The 15,407-nt window shown below is 43.0% G+C and overlaps 1 protein-coding gene and 1 pseudogene across 2 annotated transcripts; one reads left to right on the top strand and one right to left on the bottom strand.

Moving 5' to 3' along the window:
• The first annotated feature begins 690 nt into the window (after window positions 1–690).
• Window positions 691–2,103, top strand: LOC311062777 (nuclear factor 7, ovary-like; annotated as a pseudogene). The gene has a single exon. The product of its transcript is annotated as a nuclear factor 7, ovary-like (transcript).
• A 3,221-nt stretch (window positions 2,104–5,324) lies between these two features.
• Window positions 5,325–14,365, bottom strand: LOC311062511 (E3 ubiquitin-protein ligase rnf146-like). The gene is made up of 6 exons (XM_084081601.1): window positions 14,255–14,365; window positions 11,033–11,235; window positions 9,881–10,092; window positions 9,046–9,231; window positions 7,683–8,007; window positions 5,325–6,101 (listed from the first exon to the last, which is right to left on the bottom strand). Exons 2-6 carry the CDS (start codon window positions 11,168–11,170, stop codon window positions 5,733–5,735), a joined length of 1,230 nt encoding a protein of 409 aa, XP_083937727.1. The 5' UTR covers window positions 11,171–11,235; window positions 14,255–14,365; the 3' UTR covers window positions 5,325–5,732.
• Between the last annotated feature and the right edge of the window lie 1,042 nt (window positions 14,366–15,407).

Below are 15,407 nucleotides of genomic sequence, written 5' to 3'. Positions count from 1 at the left end.
TAATCAATGTTGCCATGTCAGCTTATTATAAGCTACTTTGGGCTTGTTTTTCTGTAAAATTGCTTGTAAATATTGGTAGGTGCGGGTTGCGTTTTTTTAGTCTTGTTCCTAAAGTTTGCAGATGCTTTAGGGGCCAGTGTTGACTTCAACTCCAATAATATTCTTCTCATACATATGTAAATTAAGTAATCCTCTTAATCCTGTGTGTGTGTGTGTGTGTGTGTGTGTGTGTGTGTGTGTGTGTGTGTGTGTGTGTGTGTGTGTGTGTGTGTGTGTGTGTGCGTGCGTGCGTGCGTGCGTGCGTGCGTGCGTGCGTGTGTGTGTACTTTGCAACAGGTCTTCACAACTTCCAGTGAGGAGGACAGACTGTTTTTCCACAGCTACAGGAGGGAATACTGACCCAGACCACTGGAACCTGCTGCTGACTCTGTCAGTTGAATGGACTTTAACAATAACCAGGTTTCACAGTGAAAGTAAACTTCAGGGAACATTCTAGAGCAGGGAGTGTTACCACCACTGACTGACTTCCTGTATTGAGCAGAGTGTTTGTAGCTTCATAATCTCTCAAGACAGATTCAGAGTTCTGCAGAGGGTGCTGTTTTTTCCTTCTTTTTGTCGATGGGTTCCCAGATTTGTAGCTTCACTCATCGGACCCAGTCTGAATCCGCCCTCAGAGACAAAATAGCTTCCATGTCCTCTCTTCCAGAAGATGATCTTAAATGTCCTGTATGTCGTGACATCTTTAAAGATCCTGTTCTCCTGTCATGCAGCCACAGCTTCTGTAAAGAATGTCTTCAGAATTGGTGGAGAGAGAAGGGAATAAATTAATGTCCAGTTTGTAAGGAAATACATTCAACGGATCATCCACCCCGTAACCTCGCTCTGAAGAACCTGTGTGAGGCCTTCATACAGGAGAGACATCAGAGAGCTTCAAAACGTCAGAGAACTTCATCAGGGTCTGAGGATCTCTGCAGTCTGCATGCTGAGAAACTCAAACTCTTCTGTCAGGAATGTCAACAGCCAGTGTGTGTTGTGTGTCTTCATTCAGAAAAACACACTAACCACAGTTTCAAACCCATCGATGAAGCTGCTCTGGATCAGAAGGAGGAAGTCCAGAAATCACTGGAGTGTTTACAGGAGAAACTGAAGGTCTTTAATAAAGTTAAAATTGACTTTGACCAAACAGCAGAACACATTAAGGCCCAGGCCCGGCACACAGAGAGGCAAATTAAATACCAGTTTAAGAAGATTCATCAGTTTTTACAAGAGGAAGAGGAGGCCAGCATCACTGCACTGAGGGAGGAAGAGCAGCAGAAGAGTCAGATGATGAAGGAGAAGATTGAGGGTCTGAACAGAGAGATATTAACCCTTTCAAACACCATCAGAGCCATAGAGGAGGAACTGAGAGCTGAACACATCTCATTCCTGCACAACTACACGACCACAATGGAAAGAGTCCAGTTCACACTGCAGGATCCACAGCTGATCTCAGGAGCGCTGATAGACTTGACCAAACACCTGGGCAACCTGACCTTCAGAGTCTGGAACAAGATGAAGGACATCGTCTCCTACACTCCTGTCATTCTGGACCCCAACACTGCCCATCCAAGACTCATCCTGTCTGATGATCTGACCGGTGTGAGATGTTGGGAAACACAGAAGGTCCCTGACAACCCAGAGAGGTTTGACCAAGGGCCCTTTGTCCTGGGTTCTGAGGGCTTTAACTCAGGGACCCACAGCTGGGATGTTAAGGTTGGAGACAATACTAACTGGATGCTGGGTGTGTTAGTGGAGTCTTTTCAGAGAAAGGGAAATAGACGGGATCAACTCTGGGCAATGGGGTCACTGAAAGGTAACTACACAGCACAGTCCTCACCAGGGTCAGTCACTGATCTCTCATTGAAGCAGAAACCTCAGAGGATCAGAGTCCAGCTGGACTGGAATGAAGGAAAGCTGTCATTCTCTGATCCTGATACTAACACACACATACACACCTTCACACACACTTTCACTGACAAACTCTTTCCATACATTTATTGCGTTTGCCCTCATACTTTCCCTTTGAAGATGTTACCAGGCAAGGTCAGTATAACTCTGGAATAAAGTCGTTTTCTATCTCGGTATACAGATTATGGCTTCCACATCTTTTTGCATTGATGTTTCATTATTTCTGCTTCTTTCTTGATGGGTATTAATGATGGTTTTCTTGTTGTTTGGATCACCGTTTCTCAACGTCGGGTACAGGGACCACCAAAAGGACCCTTATTAACTCTGAGATCTTAAATACACACAGGAGTTTACAGTGCAGATTTTGGAGATATGTTCTTTAATCTTTAAACTGGGGGTCTGTTGCCTAATGCATAAACCTGGGGGTCCTTGAAATTGAAAACATTGAGAATCTCTGGCTTAGATCATTGTAGGGCTCCATGAAAGTGTTTCTATTGAACACTTATTGACGTTGGTCATTTGTTTGTTTAAGTGAATACTCACTCTTATTGTGTTCCTCTGTTACCAGTTCAAGTTTGAGGTTGAGATTTCATTTGTTTATACCTGTGTATTGTTTCTACTTTCCGTTTGGAGTTCTTTTAGTGGACAGTTACTAGTATGCCATTTGACCTGTGTACCAACCCATGACCACTTAATTTGTTTTTTCATACTGTACACTGGTCTTTAAATGTATATGCTGATGAAGACTCAAAATGTGTCAGAGTTCCTGTTGAAATAAAGAGTTTAAACTTCGGATGCTTTTATTCCGTCAGGTCAGTCTATACTAATACTAACTAAAGTGAGTTGTACATTCACTGTGTAGCAGGAGGCAGCTTTTTAAAGGGAACAATAGTAATAAAATATACAATGCCTACGCCACCTTTTTCTAGAGGGAAGGTCCTCTTTAACAATGCAATGCACAGGTTCGTGTAACCAAGGATGAGCATGGAAATAAGACATAGAATTATTTTTTGAACATAAAGTATTCAAGCTTTTAAAATACACACTAGACTAAAAACCCAACAAGCATATAAATAACCAACACATACAATACCATATATTGGGCTGACGTAACAGAGGAGGAGAAGGAGCACAGCAGCATGGACTAAGGGCATACTTTGTACCATACTTACTAATTCACCAGGCGGCCATATGCCGATATATTTAGATACACCATGCTTTCCCGCTCTTGTCCTCCTCAGGTACGCCAACCCTATAGCAAGCTAGGGGATCCCCTGAACAAAAAAAGTAGCTTTATAGCAATGATTACTATCAGCACACTTTATAGCAATGATTACTATCAGAATATAGAGCTATTTAATACTTATTTTAACCAAAGAAAATCACTTACCCTACATTCAAACAGCTACCACTAGTGTTATTGTCTCCGCCAGGCCGAAAGGCATGGCCGAGTCTATGTTGTGCACCCTGTCTGTCCGTCCGTCCGTCCGTCCGTCTGTCTGTCTGTCCGTGTGTACAATTGGACTTGTTGATAACTCATGGATCATGATGACTTCAAAAGATTGAGTTTACTGCCCTCTTCTGGCCACCCACTGTTACTACAAAGGGAAAACCTGTAACAATTAAAATGTAGTGCAGTTCCACTGCTTTGAACCAGTGTTCTCAAGAGTCTTTATTGTCTCCGCCAGGAGACTATGTTTTCACTTTCCGTCCCCCCCCCTCGGCCAAGCTAACATTGGTCAAGCCTCACGTGACACGTGACAATACGTTGAAAGAGTGTGCTCTGATTGGCTAGTGAGACGCATGACGTATAGACGGATTTCCGCGCGACGTCATCACAGAGCAGAATGCGCAATCTGCGCATGCCTGGGGGAAACGAATTGTTGCGCCGTTCACTCTGTTGTTATATTCGGGAGTTAGCTAGCCATAATTCTGCTATTATAGGCATAATAGGCATAATGCTGCTATTATATACAAACAGATCCAACTTCCAACAAATCATTTTTATTGAGTAAACAAGGTATTACAAACTGCATAATTTAATCTACTTTCATTAAACCCGGTGAAGATCATGTCTTTTATGAATGGACATTTGACCAGAGCTGCTGCGGGTAATGGCGCCCTCTATAGGCTTAGTTGGCTTACCCCCTCCTCTGCGCGGTCATATCCTCTCAATGTTTACAAACATGAAACCCGTCTATAGCGGCCTATAAATAGATATTATAGATGTTATGTCACTTTGAAAGAGTCTTAGCCTCTTTCAAAGTGAGGTAAGACAGGAGTAATCACAAAATGGCTGAGAAATGGCGGAGTAACACTTAAGACAGGATTAATCAAGTAACACTTAAGACAGGATTAATCAGGAACACTACTGGCGGAGACCTGTGCTCCGAGGAGCACATTTTCTAGTTTTTCAATTGTATTTACTTTTTCTTATAGTGGAGGTATTAAGTCTTAAAATGAAACTATAGAAGAAAACATAAGAGCAGTAAATGAATTCTCTATAAACGTCTTTATTTTGATGTCGGTCTCCCGTCTTCAGTGTGATTTGGGAAGGTACGGGAGCCTATATTTAGGTTTTATTGTTAAACGGAGCTTTAGAATGAAATACTGTAAGTTTGTTCAAATGAAAGAAGTCTGTGGTTTAATGTAATATCAGTTAGTATTATATAGCTTTATTATACATAGTTGTGTTTATTGTTAATGAAAGTTCTTTTTGTGTTTTATCCTTTTGACAGACAAGTACACAAAATGGTCACGTGTGCAAAAAAGAGGAGAGGGGAGGAGTGGAGCAGTGTTGCCAGATTCTGTGAGAGAAACAAGGAACCAGGTCTAGGAAAACCAGCCCAAAAGAAGTGACTATGGGCCACAAGAGCACTTTAACATATGCATCAGCTATTTGAAAATAGCAGATCTACAAGCTCACAACGCGTCGCATCTTGTAGATCGGCTATTTTCAAATGCAATCTTGCGGGGGAAATTATAATAAGCAGATCTGGCAACCCTGGAGTGGAGTGGAGGGGAGGAGAGGAGGGGAGGAAAAGAGAGGAGAGGGGAGGAGAGTGGAGGAGGGAGGAGGAGAGGAGGGGAGGGGAAGAGAGGACGACAGGACAGGAGGTGTTAATAAACACATGATTATTATCAGAATACAGTACATAACTACATAACACTTATTTAAAAACAAAACAAATGACTTGCAGCACCTTTAATTACACAACAGGGAAGCAAAAGTGTAGTAAGTGGTCTGTATATACCTGTATCATATTCTCTATAACAGAGGTTCTGTATACCTGTATCATATTCTCTATAACAGAGGTTCTGTATACCTGTATCATATTCTCTATAACAGAGGTTCTGTATACCTGTATCATATTCTCTATAACAGAGGTTCTGTATACCTGTATCATATTCTCTATGACAGAGGTTCTGTATACCTGTATATAACAGAGGTTCTCAAACATTTTCATACCAAGGACCCCCAAAATCCCCATCTCAAAATATTTAGTGCCAGGGACCCCCACACAAGATGTGTGTTGTTAAAATGTTTTAAGAATATAAACATTTCATATAGATGGGGGAAAAATCATTTTCAAATAGCCTATGTATAAATAGGGGTTGAAGTGGTTAAACTGATATTGATGTTAATGTTAATGTTGCTGGGGCCCCTGGAAACTCCCTCAAGGACTCCTGGGGGTCCCTGCCCGGACCCCAACTTTGAGAACCTCTGCTCCATTATATAATCCATAATCCAGGCCCCACACACACACACACACACACACACACAGTTACACTTCAGTCACGGTGGACTGTCCTTCCGGGCTATGGGAGCGGACGCCGCTGCTGCTGGGCGTTCCGCCCCTAGGGGGCGCTCTATCCGGCCGCGGCGTCTCCCTGAGCTCCCCGCCGCGCCCTGATAATAATAAGAGTCTTTGCCTCCTACGCCTCCTCCTCCTCCGCTGTGGCCCCGATTCAGCCCCCCGTCGCTCCACCCGATGCCTTTCCTCCTCCTCCTCCTCCTCCTCTTCCTCGCTCTCACTGCTGCCCGACGCGCTCTGGTACGCCTGGTCACCACTAGGGGGCGCCCCGGCCTCATCCTCGCCGCCGTCCACCGCCTCACCCCCTCCTCCTCCTCCTCCCTGCTCCGGTTGGTTGGCCTGTCACAGATGATGATGACATTTTTAGTTGGCGATTGATCGTCATAACAAATAATTACAATTCACAATTAAACCCATTAAAAGGAGCAGTTCACCCAAAAAAATACTTATTTTCTATCAATTACACGCCCCATGAAGCCTTGAATTCATGGAGATGTATTTGTTTTTGTCGCATTCCTGAGCCAATAATTTGATTTCTGGTAGGCGACTCAAAGAGACTCCTTTGTGTCCCCTATCGCAGTGGTTCTCAAACCTTTTCATGTGGACCACCAAATTGACACTTATTAGCCTGTGGACCCCCATTTGAAAAGATATGCCATGGGACCCCCACAAATGAGGATTTTCACGACTCTAGCAGTGATTCTCTTTTTTTTTTTTTTTTTTACCTAATTTTTGTCCCACGATTTTGTAACCCACATTTTTTCACCCAGTGCCAATTGCCTATGTAATCCTGGGCACTACCTACCCTCTGCCAGCCTAGGGAGAGCCCAAGCTGAAGCTCATGCCTCCTTCAACGCATGAGGAGCAAGCAGGCCGCTTCTTATCACCCGGCAGGGGGGAGTTTCCCTGGTTGGACATAGCGCGTGGAAGGAACACGTTATTCCAACCAGTTCCCTTCTCCTCCATCAGGCGCCCCGGCTGACCAGGGGGAGGCAGTATAGTGACCAGGATTACTACATATTTTTGTGAGGGTATTAACTACCCTAGGAGACACGGGGAGAACATGCAAACTCCACACAGAGTAGGCCCCGTAGCAGTGATTCTCAACCATTTTAATTTCAAAGACCCCCAGTTTGACATGCATTAGGCTACGGACCCCCATTTAATGGCATTTCTATCTCTGGGACCCCAATTTATATATTGTAAAATCAATGTTAATTTTACTCTGAGAGTGTACAAATGGAACCAAATGGACCCGTTAGGGTTCATTTGGTTCCATTGTCCAATGCTAGCTTAGCAACCGTTGTTAGCCTGGCATAGGGTCTGGCAAGCTTTCGTCACCTGTCATAGCTGTCAGTTATTTCGCCCGCACACACACAATCATTTGCAACATAATAGCAAGAATAGGAATACCATGATAACACAATGGTGACTATGAACCAGCAACAGATTCCAGGTACCCAAAACCGTTGGAGGGTGCTTTTCCCCAAGCTGAAATCTGCGCTTAAACTGCAAGGCTGCATGGCTGTGTTGTTGAACACATACACAGCTTAAAGTCGCGAAAGTTACACGACTCACTCGCCCAGGTGGTGTCAATAATACTAATCACCGTAATCGTAACAAAATTCAGAATCACAGCGCTGCCTGTTTCGGATTCCGCACGTTAAAGTAAATTCATTTGTTCGTCTATTTATTAACTGCTACTGGTCAACCTGGTGTTTGCACTTTCTCCATTTAGGGTCAGTACATCTATATATACGATTTAAAATATAAAGTGCTATACCCATGGTCACGGATGTTACAATTATGCACAGGACTCTCAAAAGTACCCCTTATATTCTGTATTGTTCAATAAAATGGCCACCGATCGGTGGCCATTTTCTCATAGAGTTGAATATATTTGTCTCTGAATTGAATTACCGGCTGGCCGATGGCGAGCAGGGACAGAGACTCTTCCAGGGTGGAGGGGGGCGACAGAGAAGAAGAAGAAGAAGAAGGGCTGGCGAGATCATCATGGCCCCCCAGGATGGTCGGGGGTCGAACCGGGGATGCGGAGTCCAGAACTCCAAAGCTGGCGGCGGCGGTGGCGGTCGTCGGCGTCTGGCCTTCCGTGTCCGCCGGCGCCCCGTCGGCAGAGCTGACGCGCTCCGTTGCTGCTGCTGCCGCCGGCGCGGTGGTCGCAGCTGTTCCGGCGAGGAGGGAGGTGGTGGCGGGAGCCGGGGCCGGTTCAGGGTCCAGCCTCAGCCTATAGGGGTCGTCACGATAACATGACATCGTCAGTTGGCGCTAAATTGTCGTATACAAACAGGGCTGTCACGATTACGACATTTTACTCGATGATTAATTGGTGCTCAAATGATTTGCGATTAACAATTTAATTGTTATTAATTAAAACCCTAAGTAGGGCATTCATTTACGAAAAAAAACACAAAGTTTAAATATGGAGATAAGAGGTTTCTGCCTGACAGCGACATTAAGCAAAAATAATTTAGATCATCTCAAATAATTGCGATCAAGGCGATCATGTTAACCCAGTAAAACCGGGATAGCATCTGTATTATTTTAGGTTTTAATTTGAACCACTTTAACCATTATTTCATACTTTGGCTATTAAAAAATAGCAGATATACAAGCTCATAGCTTCATGCTGCGCTATAAGCTTGTAGATCTGCTATTTTTGAAAAATCTTGAAAATGTGTGCACTTTTTTTAAAGCAAATCTTTGCTTCTGGAGGTCCCTGGAACAAAATTTTTTGAGATGAGGGAACGCGGCCAAATGCATATAATTTGGTCCTTGACATGAAAAACTTTTAGGATTTAGAAGACATTTTGTAGAATCGGCCTCAGGTCTTAATGGGTTAAAACACATTCCCTGCCATTGATGTAGATCTCCGTCATTTCCAAAAGATATATTTTATTTAAAAAAAAAAAAATATATATATATATATATTCTTTCCACACAGAACCAGGAGATAACATGATCCAAAGATTTACTGCTCCATTGACTTGCTGTTTAAAGTATTTGGGAAATCCTGCCTGTATGTATTTTTGGCGAGACATGCTATTTTCAACGGTGTATAACAAGCGAACGAGAGGTCGTGATGACATTTTTTTCACGGAAGCACAGTGAAACCCTCTGTGATTAGCAACCATCAGAGGATCGATCATACTGGAGATAAATATTATGTGACTACTTGAGAAGGTTAGAAAAATCGAAAAATCGCTGGCAGTGGGTGCACGCAGCCAGAAATAGGTCTGGCGATAATTTTGACAGAGCCATTTACCTCAACCCCGCCACGCCCTTCTTGGGGATGTCCAGGACGTCCCTCTTCATCTTGCGGCGGCGCCCGTGCTCGTTGCGGCGGTACTGCACCATGTGCTCCAGGTCGGCCACGTACAGGAAGCCGGCGATCAGCATCTCCGTGCTCTTCCTGCCCTTGGCGAAGGCCTCCTCCAGCTCACTGCTGGTCCTATATGGCACCAGGTGGTCAGCAACGTTAATTACATTTACTTCACTACATTTCAAATGGAAATATCATCATTTCTCTAAGGACCCAAAATTAAATATATATATTATTAACCCATTAAGACTGGGAAAAGCATCCATCATTTTAGATTGTAACCACTTTAATATTGTCCTGATATTGTCCTTCTAATGCGTGAGGACAATTACTTTTTACATTTATTGTATTTATTTATTTTTGTCATTTTCCAAAAAACAAATAAAAGGAAAAAATAAATTGAAAAAACACGGCCCCCTCACGCATTAGAAGGACAATATCAGTCAATAGAAACCAAGGATGACTCTTTTCAATGAATCTAACATGGTTAAATGCACAAATCACAACACCTTGCAGCGCGGGGCAATGTGAGCTTGTAGATCTGCTATTTTCGGCTAAAGTTCCCCTCAGAATAGGGATGCTGGGGTTCAAGTGGAAAATATATAATAATCCTATCACACAAAGAATGGCGGCCCCCCGTAGAAACTCTGAGGACCCCCTAGGAGTCCCGGACCCCCTGTTGAAGACCCCCATTATAGAGTCATATTTGACCAGGCAGTATCAATAGGTACTTTCACTCAAGTACTGTCTGAGGGTTGAGTACTCTGTCCACCACTACCTGTCGTCGTACTGCCACCAGCCGTTACGTCCCTCGTAGTACCAGGCGTGGCCTCCGGGGGCGCCGCCGCCACCTCCGGCGGACGTTCGGGAGCCGCCGCCCACGGCCGCCGCCTTCAGCTCGTCGGGGGACAGGAGGGTGGGCCGCTCCAGGAAGTCCTCGGGCACTTCCTGCCTGCAGAGGGCGCAGCGCTTGCTGTGCCATGAGGCGCCCTTCATGTAAAACCATATGAAACATTGTCACAATAATGTCACGATTATTGTGGCCAAAAAGATAATTTGCTATTAACGATATTACTGTGGTAATCAAGTATGTCTGTGTTTTTTTATAAATATTTCCATTGCACTCAATTCAACAGTAATACATAATACATACAATACGGTAGAAAAGTTGCATCAAAAGGTATAATCAATGAAAAGTATGACTAAATTATAACTACATTGGATCCATTTCCACAGATTCTTTCCTGAAAAATAACAGTTTTGGACAAAGTTTCCAGCCAACAGCATGAAGCAGTTATGCTTTTTTCTAAAGTTTTTATAGAGCACAGAAGTCCTGACATCACTGCCAGTAGAGGGCGCTTTCCGCAGGTTCATGGCTTTACTTTTTGTATTGATATCCTCATTGGGGAATCTTAGATCGCTTCATATAAGAACTGTGCTCCAAAAATAAACACACCACCCTGGCGTTTTTACTCATATGGATATGAAGCATCGACTGAAGGTGTGAATGTACACATTTACCCAAAGAGTAACACAATATAAACACTAGAAACGAGTCAAACGACCAAAAAGACTACATTTCCCATGAACGCGGCTGCTGTGGGGACAGTGATTTCAGACCCGGAAGTAGTAGTTCTTAAGACTTTTACGGCAGAATGAATTCCATTTTCGCCAGAAACAGGCTGTATCAAATATGAATGAATATCATAAACGATGCAGAGCCACCCCCCCTGACAAAAACGCCAGGGTGGTGTTTGGAACACAGTTCTTATGACGTGATCTAAGATTCCCAAATGGGGATTTCAACACAAAAAATAAAGCCACGAACCCGTGAAACAAGCGCCCTCTAGTGGTAGTGACGTCAGACTCCGGTGCTCTATTGCGATAAATAATAATAATAAATGAATAAAGTGACCCATATCCCCTATACCTTCACACACAGGAAACAGAAGACGTGGCGGCACGGGAGGCGCACGGGGTGCACGCAGCTCTGCAGGCAGATGGCGCACTCCGGGACGGGGGAAGAGGAGGAGGAGGAGGAATCGGTAGCAGCACCGCCATCCTCCATTAGTTTAGACGGAGCAGGGGGGAGCGTCCGTGGAACGGGGGTCCACTTCACCACAGCCTGCCATACTGACAGCAAACAGACAGCCGTCAATGACAGGACATATGACCACCATGTGGAATAAAGCAGAATAAAATCTCATCTCGGAATACTGATATATTATTGATTTCAGCTGTTCCGCTTTAAAAACTATATTATCAGTTTAATGACTTTTTTTTATGTCCAATGTATTTGTATTTAAGTTCATGAAGTTAACTTAAGTATAACTAAATGCATTTGAAATTGAATACAAATGTTACTTTTCAGGATTCCAATTCAAAAATACCAAAAAATAATTCAGGATTCCAATTCCAAAATGGCTAAAATAGCAGATCTACAAGCTCAAAACGCGTCGCATCGCGACGCGTTTTGAGCTTGTAGATCAGCTATTTTAGCTACTTTTGTGTGACATACTAGAATGACGAAGTACACAGCATTAAAACACATTAACCGCCAAGAACGTAGTCCTACGGTCCATTAAATCCAACTGTGAAGCGCCGAGACCGTAGCCCTACGGTCCGGGTGCTTTTTCCTTTTTTTCAATTTTTTTATTTTTTTTTCAATTTTCTACACAGACCATTTTCAGTGTAACACCAACAAACTATTGCGATCCGGTTTTGCCGTTCCCGTCGGCCTCCATTCTAAAGCGCACACTAAAACTCCATTTTCTCCCTTGTAGTTTTTTCTCCTCGGTCATCAATGTTTAACATAAACCGTTCTAACTACAACATGGATGCCCCGTTTGACACGTGGTCTGCACTGGTAGACACAGGGACATCTGCACGATGTTTACAAACAGTGCATCGCGCATTCTTAAGGATTTTAACGGGGTCTAAGGCGACGTGAAAAAAAAAAAAAACAACAATAAAACCTTGGCACTGGTGAGTACATTATGAGATTAACCTCTGGCGGTGGATGTGTTAATTTACGGGAAAAAAAGAATATGGAGATATGAGGTTTCTGCCCGACAGCAACAATATGCAATGTGGCCCCCTGGAGTAAGTGTGGAAATATAGTGGCCCTCTCCATCATCAAAGTTGCCCCTGTTCTAAACCTATGTTGCTGATGTTCAACATACAGCCAACCAGTTGAGGAAATCACAGATTGAGGTTAAAGGCCAACTAGGTGGCTTTTCTAATCTCCCCTCTCTGACATACTTCAAAGCGGTGGCTGTCTTTGATGCATTCATTAGTTGTGCCAAATCTGAGTTGAACATGATCCGTGGAGCTGCCTCTGGTGAACACTTTAGTTACTAGTTACTTTGTAGATTTTGATTATTATTACAAAACATACATTAACCACTTCAGCCCTGTATACATTTCGGCCATTTGAAAATAGCAGATCTGAAATGCGTCGCATTGTGAGCTTGTAGATCTGCTCAAAAGATTTTCATACATTTGAAAACTTGTGAAATGGGACATTCTGCATAATGAGTACTTTCTACTTTTGGTACTTTAAGTACATTTTGATACCAATACTTTTGAACCTTTACTCAAGTGCATTTTGAATTCCAGACTTTTACTTGTAACAAGAGTATCATTCATACCATCACTATTCATCTTATAGTGATGGTATGGTAGGCCCTACCATGCCATCACTATAAGATGAAGCTGATGATTATTATAAAACATAAACAAACACAGAGAATGCTTTTCTTTTACCTTGCTGGTACAGAAGTGTCTTATGAACCCATTGCTACAGTAAGTAGGCTATGCATAAATAAACACCTGTTAATAGCGCTACTACACTATAATTAGCAACGTGTGTGTGTGTGTGTGTGTGTGTGTGTGTGTGTGTGTGTGTGTGTGTGTGTGTGTGTGTGTGTGTGTGTGTGTGTGTGTGTGTGTGGCTTGCACGTAGCTCTGGTCCATAGCGTTAGGAGTTTTAGTTGCTCCACTGCGCCCCCTACAGACCTTGCCAATAGACAAATTCCATAGCCCAGATCTGTAGGGGGCGCAGTGGAGCAACTAAATGTTTTTTTTCCATCCGGTGGAATATTTTCTTTTCTGGCCAAAAAGTGTATTTTAGACATGACGTGGGGGTCTCCGAGTGTTCCCACCACGGAGAGTGGGCTTTCAACATCTTAAATCCGTCTTTGTTTTGATGAATAGCAAAAGCGTATTGTTTTATTTTTACTCCAGTCGAGAGGCTGCACTACAGAGGGTGTGCTAGCCTGGTAAACCCCCCCTTCGGTTGGGTTTACCAGGGAACCCTATACCTAACCCTAACCCTAACCCTAACCGCACGCGGAAGCCACTAGTCGGAGTGGTGAGATGTCGGAATGGAGAGTGAACACCCAGGCGGAGGGTGTGCGGGCAACGGCTTGAAAGTAACATAGCAGTTCGGGAGAACTCCTTCTAACGCTATGGACCAGAGCTAGCTTGTTGTACACTGTTAGCCATGGTTCACATGACGCTCGTCTAGTCACAAGCGTCATGGAACCACTTGTTCCTGGTTTGAGAATGTTTTACATTTACAACCAGTCCATCTACATAAACGGTCAGATGTGTAATATAATGTGCTGGCCCCTAAGCCACTGATGTAACACGTTAAATCGCCCGGGACTAACTACCATATATTCCGTATTGTTCAATAAAAAACTTTTTAATCCGATCAGTGGCCATTTTCTTTGAATATTCCCCATTGTGCTTTCAACTACGCGCCCCTATCGGTTGGTATGTGTATTGCACTTCATTATACAAAAAAGAAATAGAAAATGGCCGCCAATCGGATTAAAATGCGTTTTTATTGAACAATACGGAAGATACAGGTACTTACACCCAGGCGCTTTAACTTGTTACATCCGTGGCCATGAGTTAAGCACTTTATATTAGAAATCTGGACGTTTATGTAGATGTACCGGTTGTAAATGTAAAACATTCTCAAACCAGGAACAAGTGGTTCCATGACGCTTGTCACAGACGAGCGTCATGTGAACCATGGCTAGCTTGTACACTGTGTATAATAATAGTTAGCTCGTTGGCTAACTTTACGGGCGGGATTCTCGGGATAATTGAATGGAAACGCATTCATTTCCCGACAACTCACCTTCATTAGAGCCGCGGAAGGCTGCTGTGAAAGCCCTGCTGTGTTCATAATATCCATAATGTTTTGGTTGTTCAGAGAGAGAAATGGCTGTGCTCTCTCACTGCTGTCAGTGTTGCCAGATCATGCGAGAGAAGTAAGCAACCAGGTTTATGAAAACAAGCCCAAAAGTAACGACTACGCAACGGCTATTTTCAAAAAGAATCTTGAAAAAAAAGGTAATTTTTTAAAAACATTTTTGAAACATTTTAACAACACAAATCTTGTATGGTAATGGAGGGTCCCTGGCACAAAATATTTTCATATTGGGGTGGGGGGGGGGGACTGTGGACAAAGGGGTCCTTGATATGAAAATGTTTGAGAACCACAGGTTTAAGCAACATTAGGAAACAAGGCCAAATAAACAACTACACTTTTCTTTTACCCAAAAAAAACTCAACCCGGCGCAACTAACCAATATTTACAAGCGACTTTACAGAAAAACAAGCCCAGAGTCGCTTAGAATAAGCGGACATGGCAACACTGAATGCTGTCAACACAGAACGCACACACCTCCTAGCTGCCTGGAACACGTGCGTCACGTGACCCAGGCGAGTTTTGGGCAGGCGAGCCACACTCTCGCGAGAAAAGCATTATCCAATGGAATACAATCTTAAAAAAAAGAAACTACAAATCATACTGTAGTCCTACTGTACGAAACTGAGCGTTGAAATATCGCTGCTTGTATTTCTTTTTAAGTTTTTTCTTAATTTATCTGTACAATATTGTATTTTTTTGTAAGCTACCTTTTACATTTCTTAAACTTAAATGTGATGGCAGTTGCAGTGTGACACCTTGTAAACAGCTCTGATGTGTTTAATAGGCTTTATTCTATTTTAATTGCACCACCATACATTTCTTGCTGTTTTATACATTTTATTTGACACTTGCTTTGGTAATGTAAACTTGAGTTTCCCATGCCAATACGTACAGCCCCATTGAATTGAATTGCATTTGAATTGAATTGAATTGAATTGAATTGAATTGAATTGAATTGAATTGAATTGAATTGAATTGAATTGAATTGAATTGAATTGAAGCATTATGTTCAGCTGTGTACACTATGACCAATGGAGGCCCAATATAAACATACTGAAGAAGACGAAGATGATTTGAG

The sequence above is a fragment of the Gymnoscopelus microlampas genome (genome assembly GCF_963454915.1).
Source record: "Gymnoscopelus microlampas genome assembly, chromosome: 16".
Taxonomy (NCBI): Eukaryota; Metazoa; Chordata; class Actinopteri; order Myctophiformes; family Myctophidae; genus Gymnoscopelus; species Gymnoscopelus microlampas.
The sequence above is the reverse complement of the archived record's forward strand: the minus strand, read 5'-3'. Positions and strand labels throughout refer to the sequence as shown.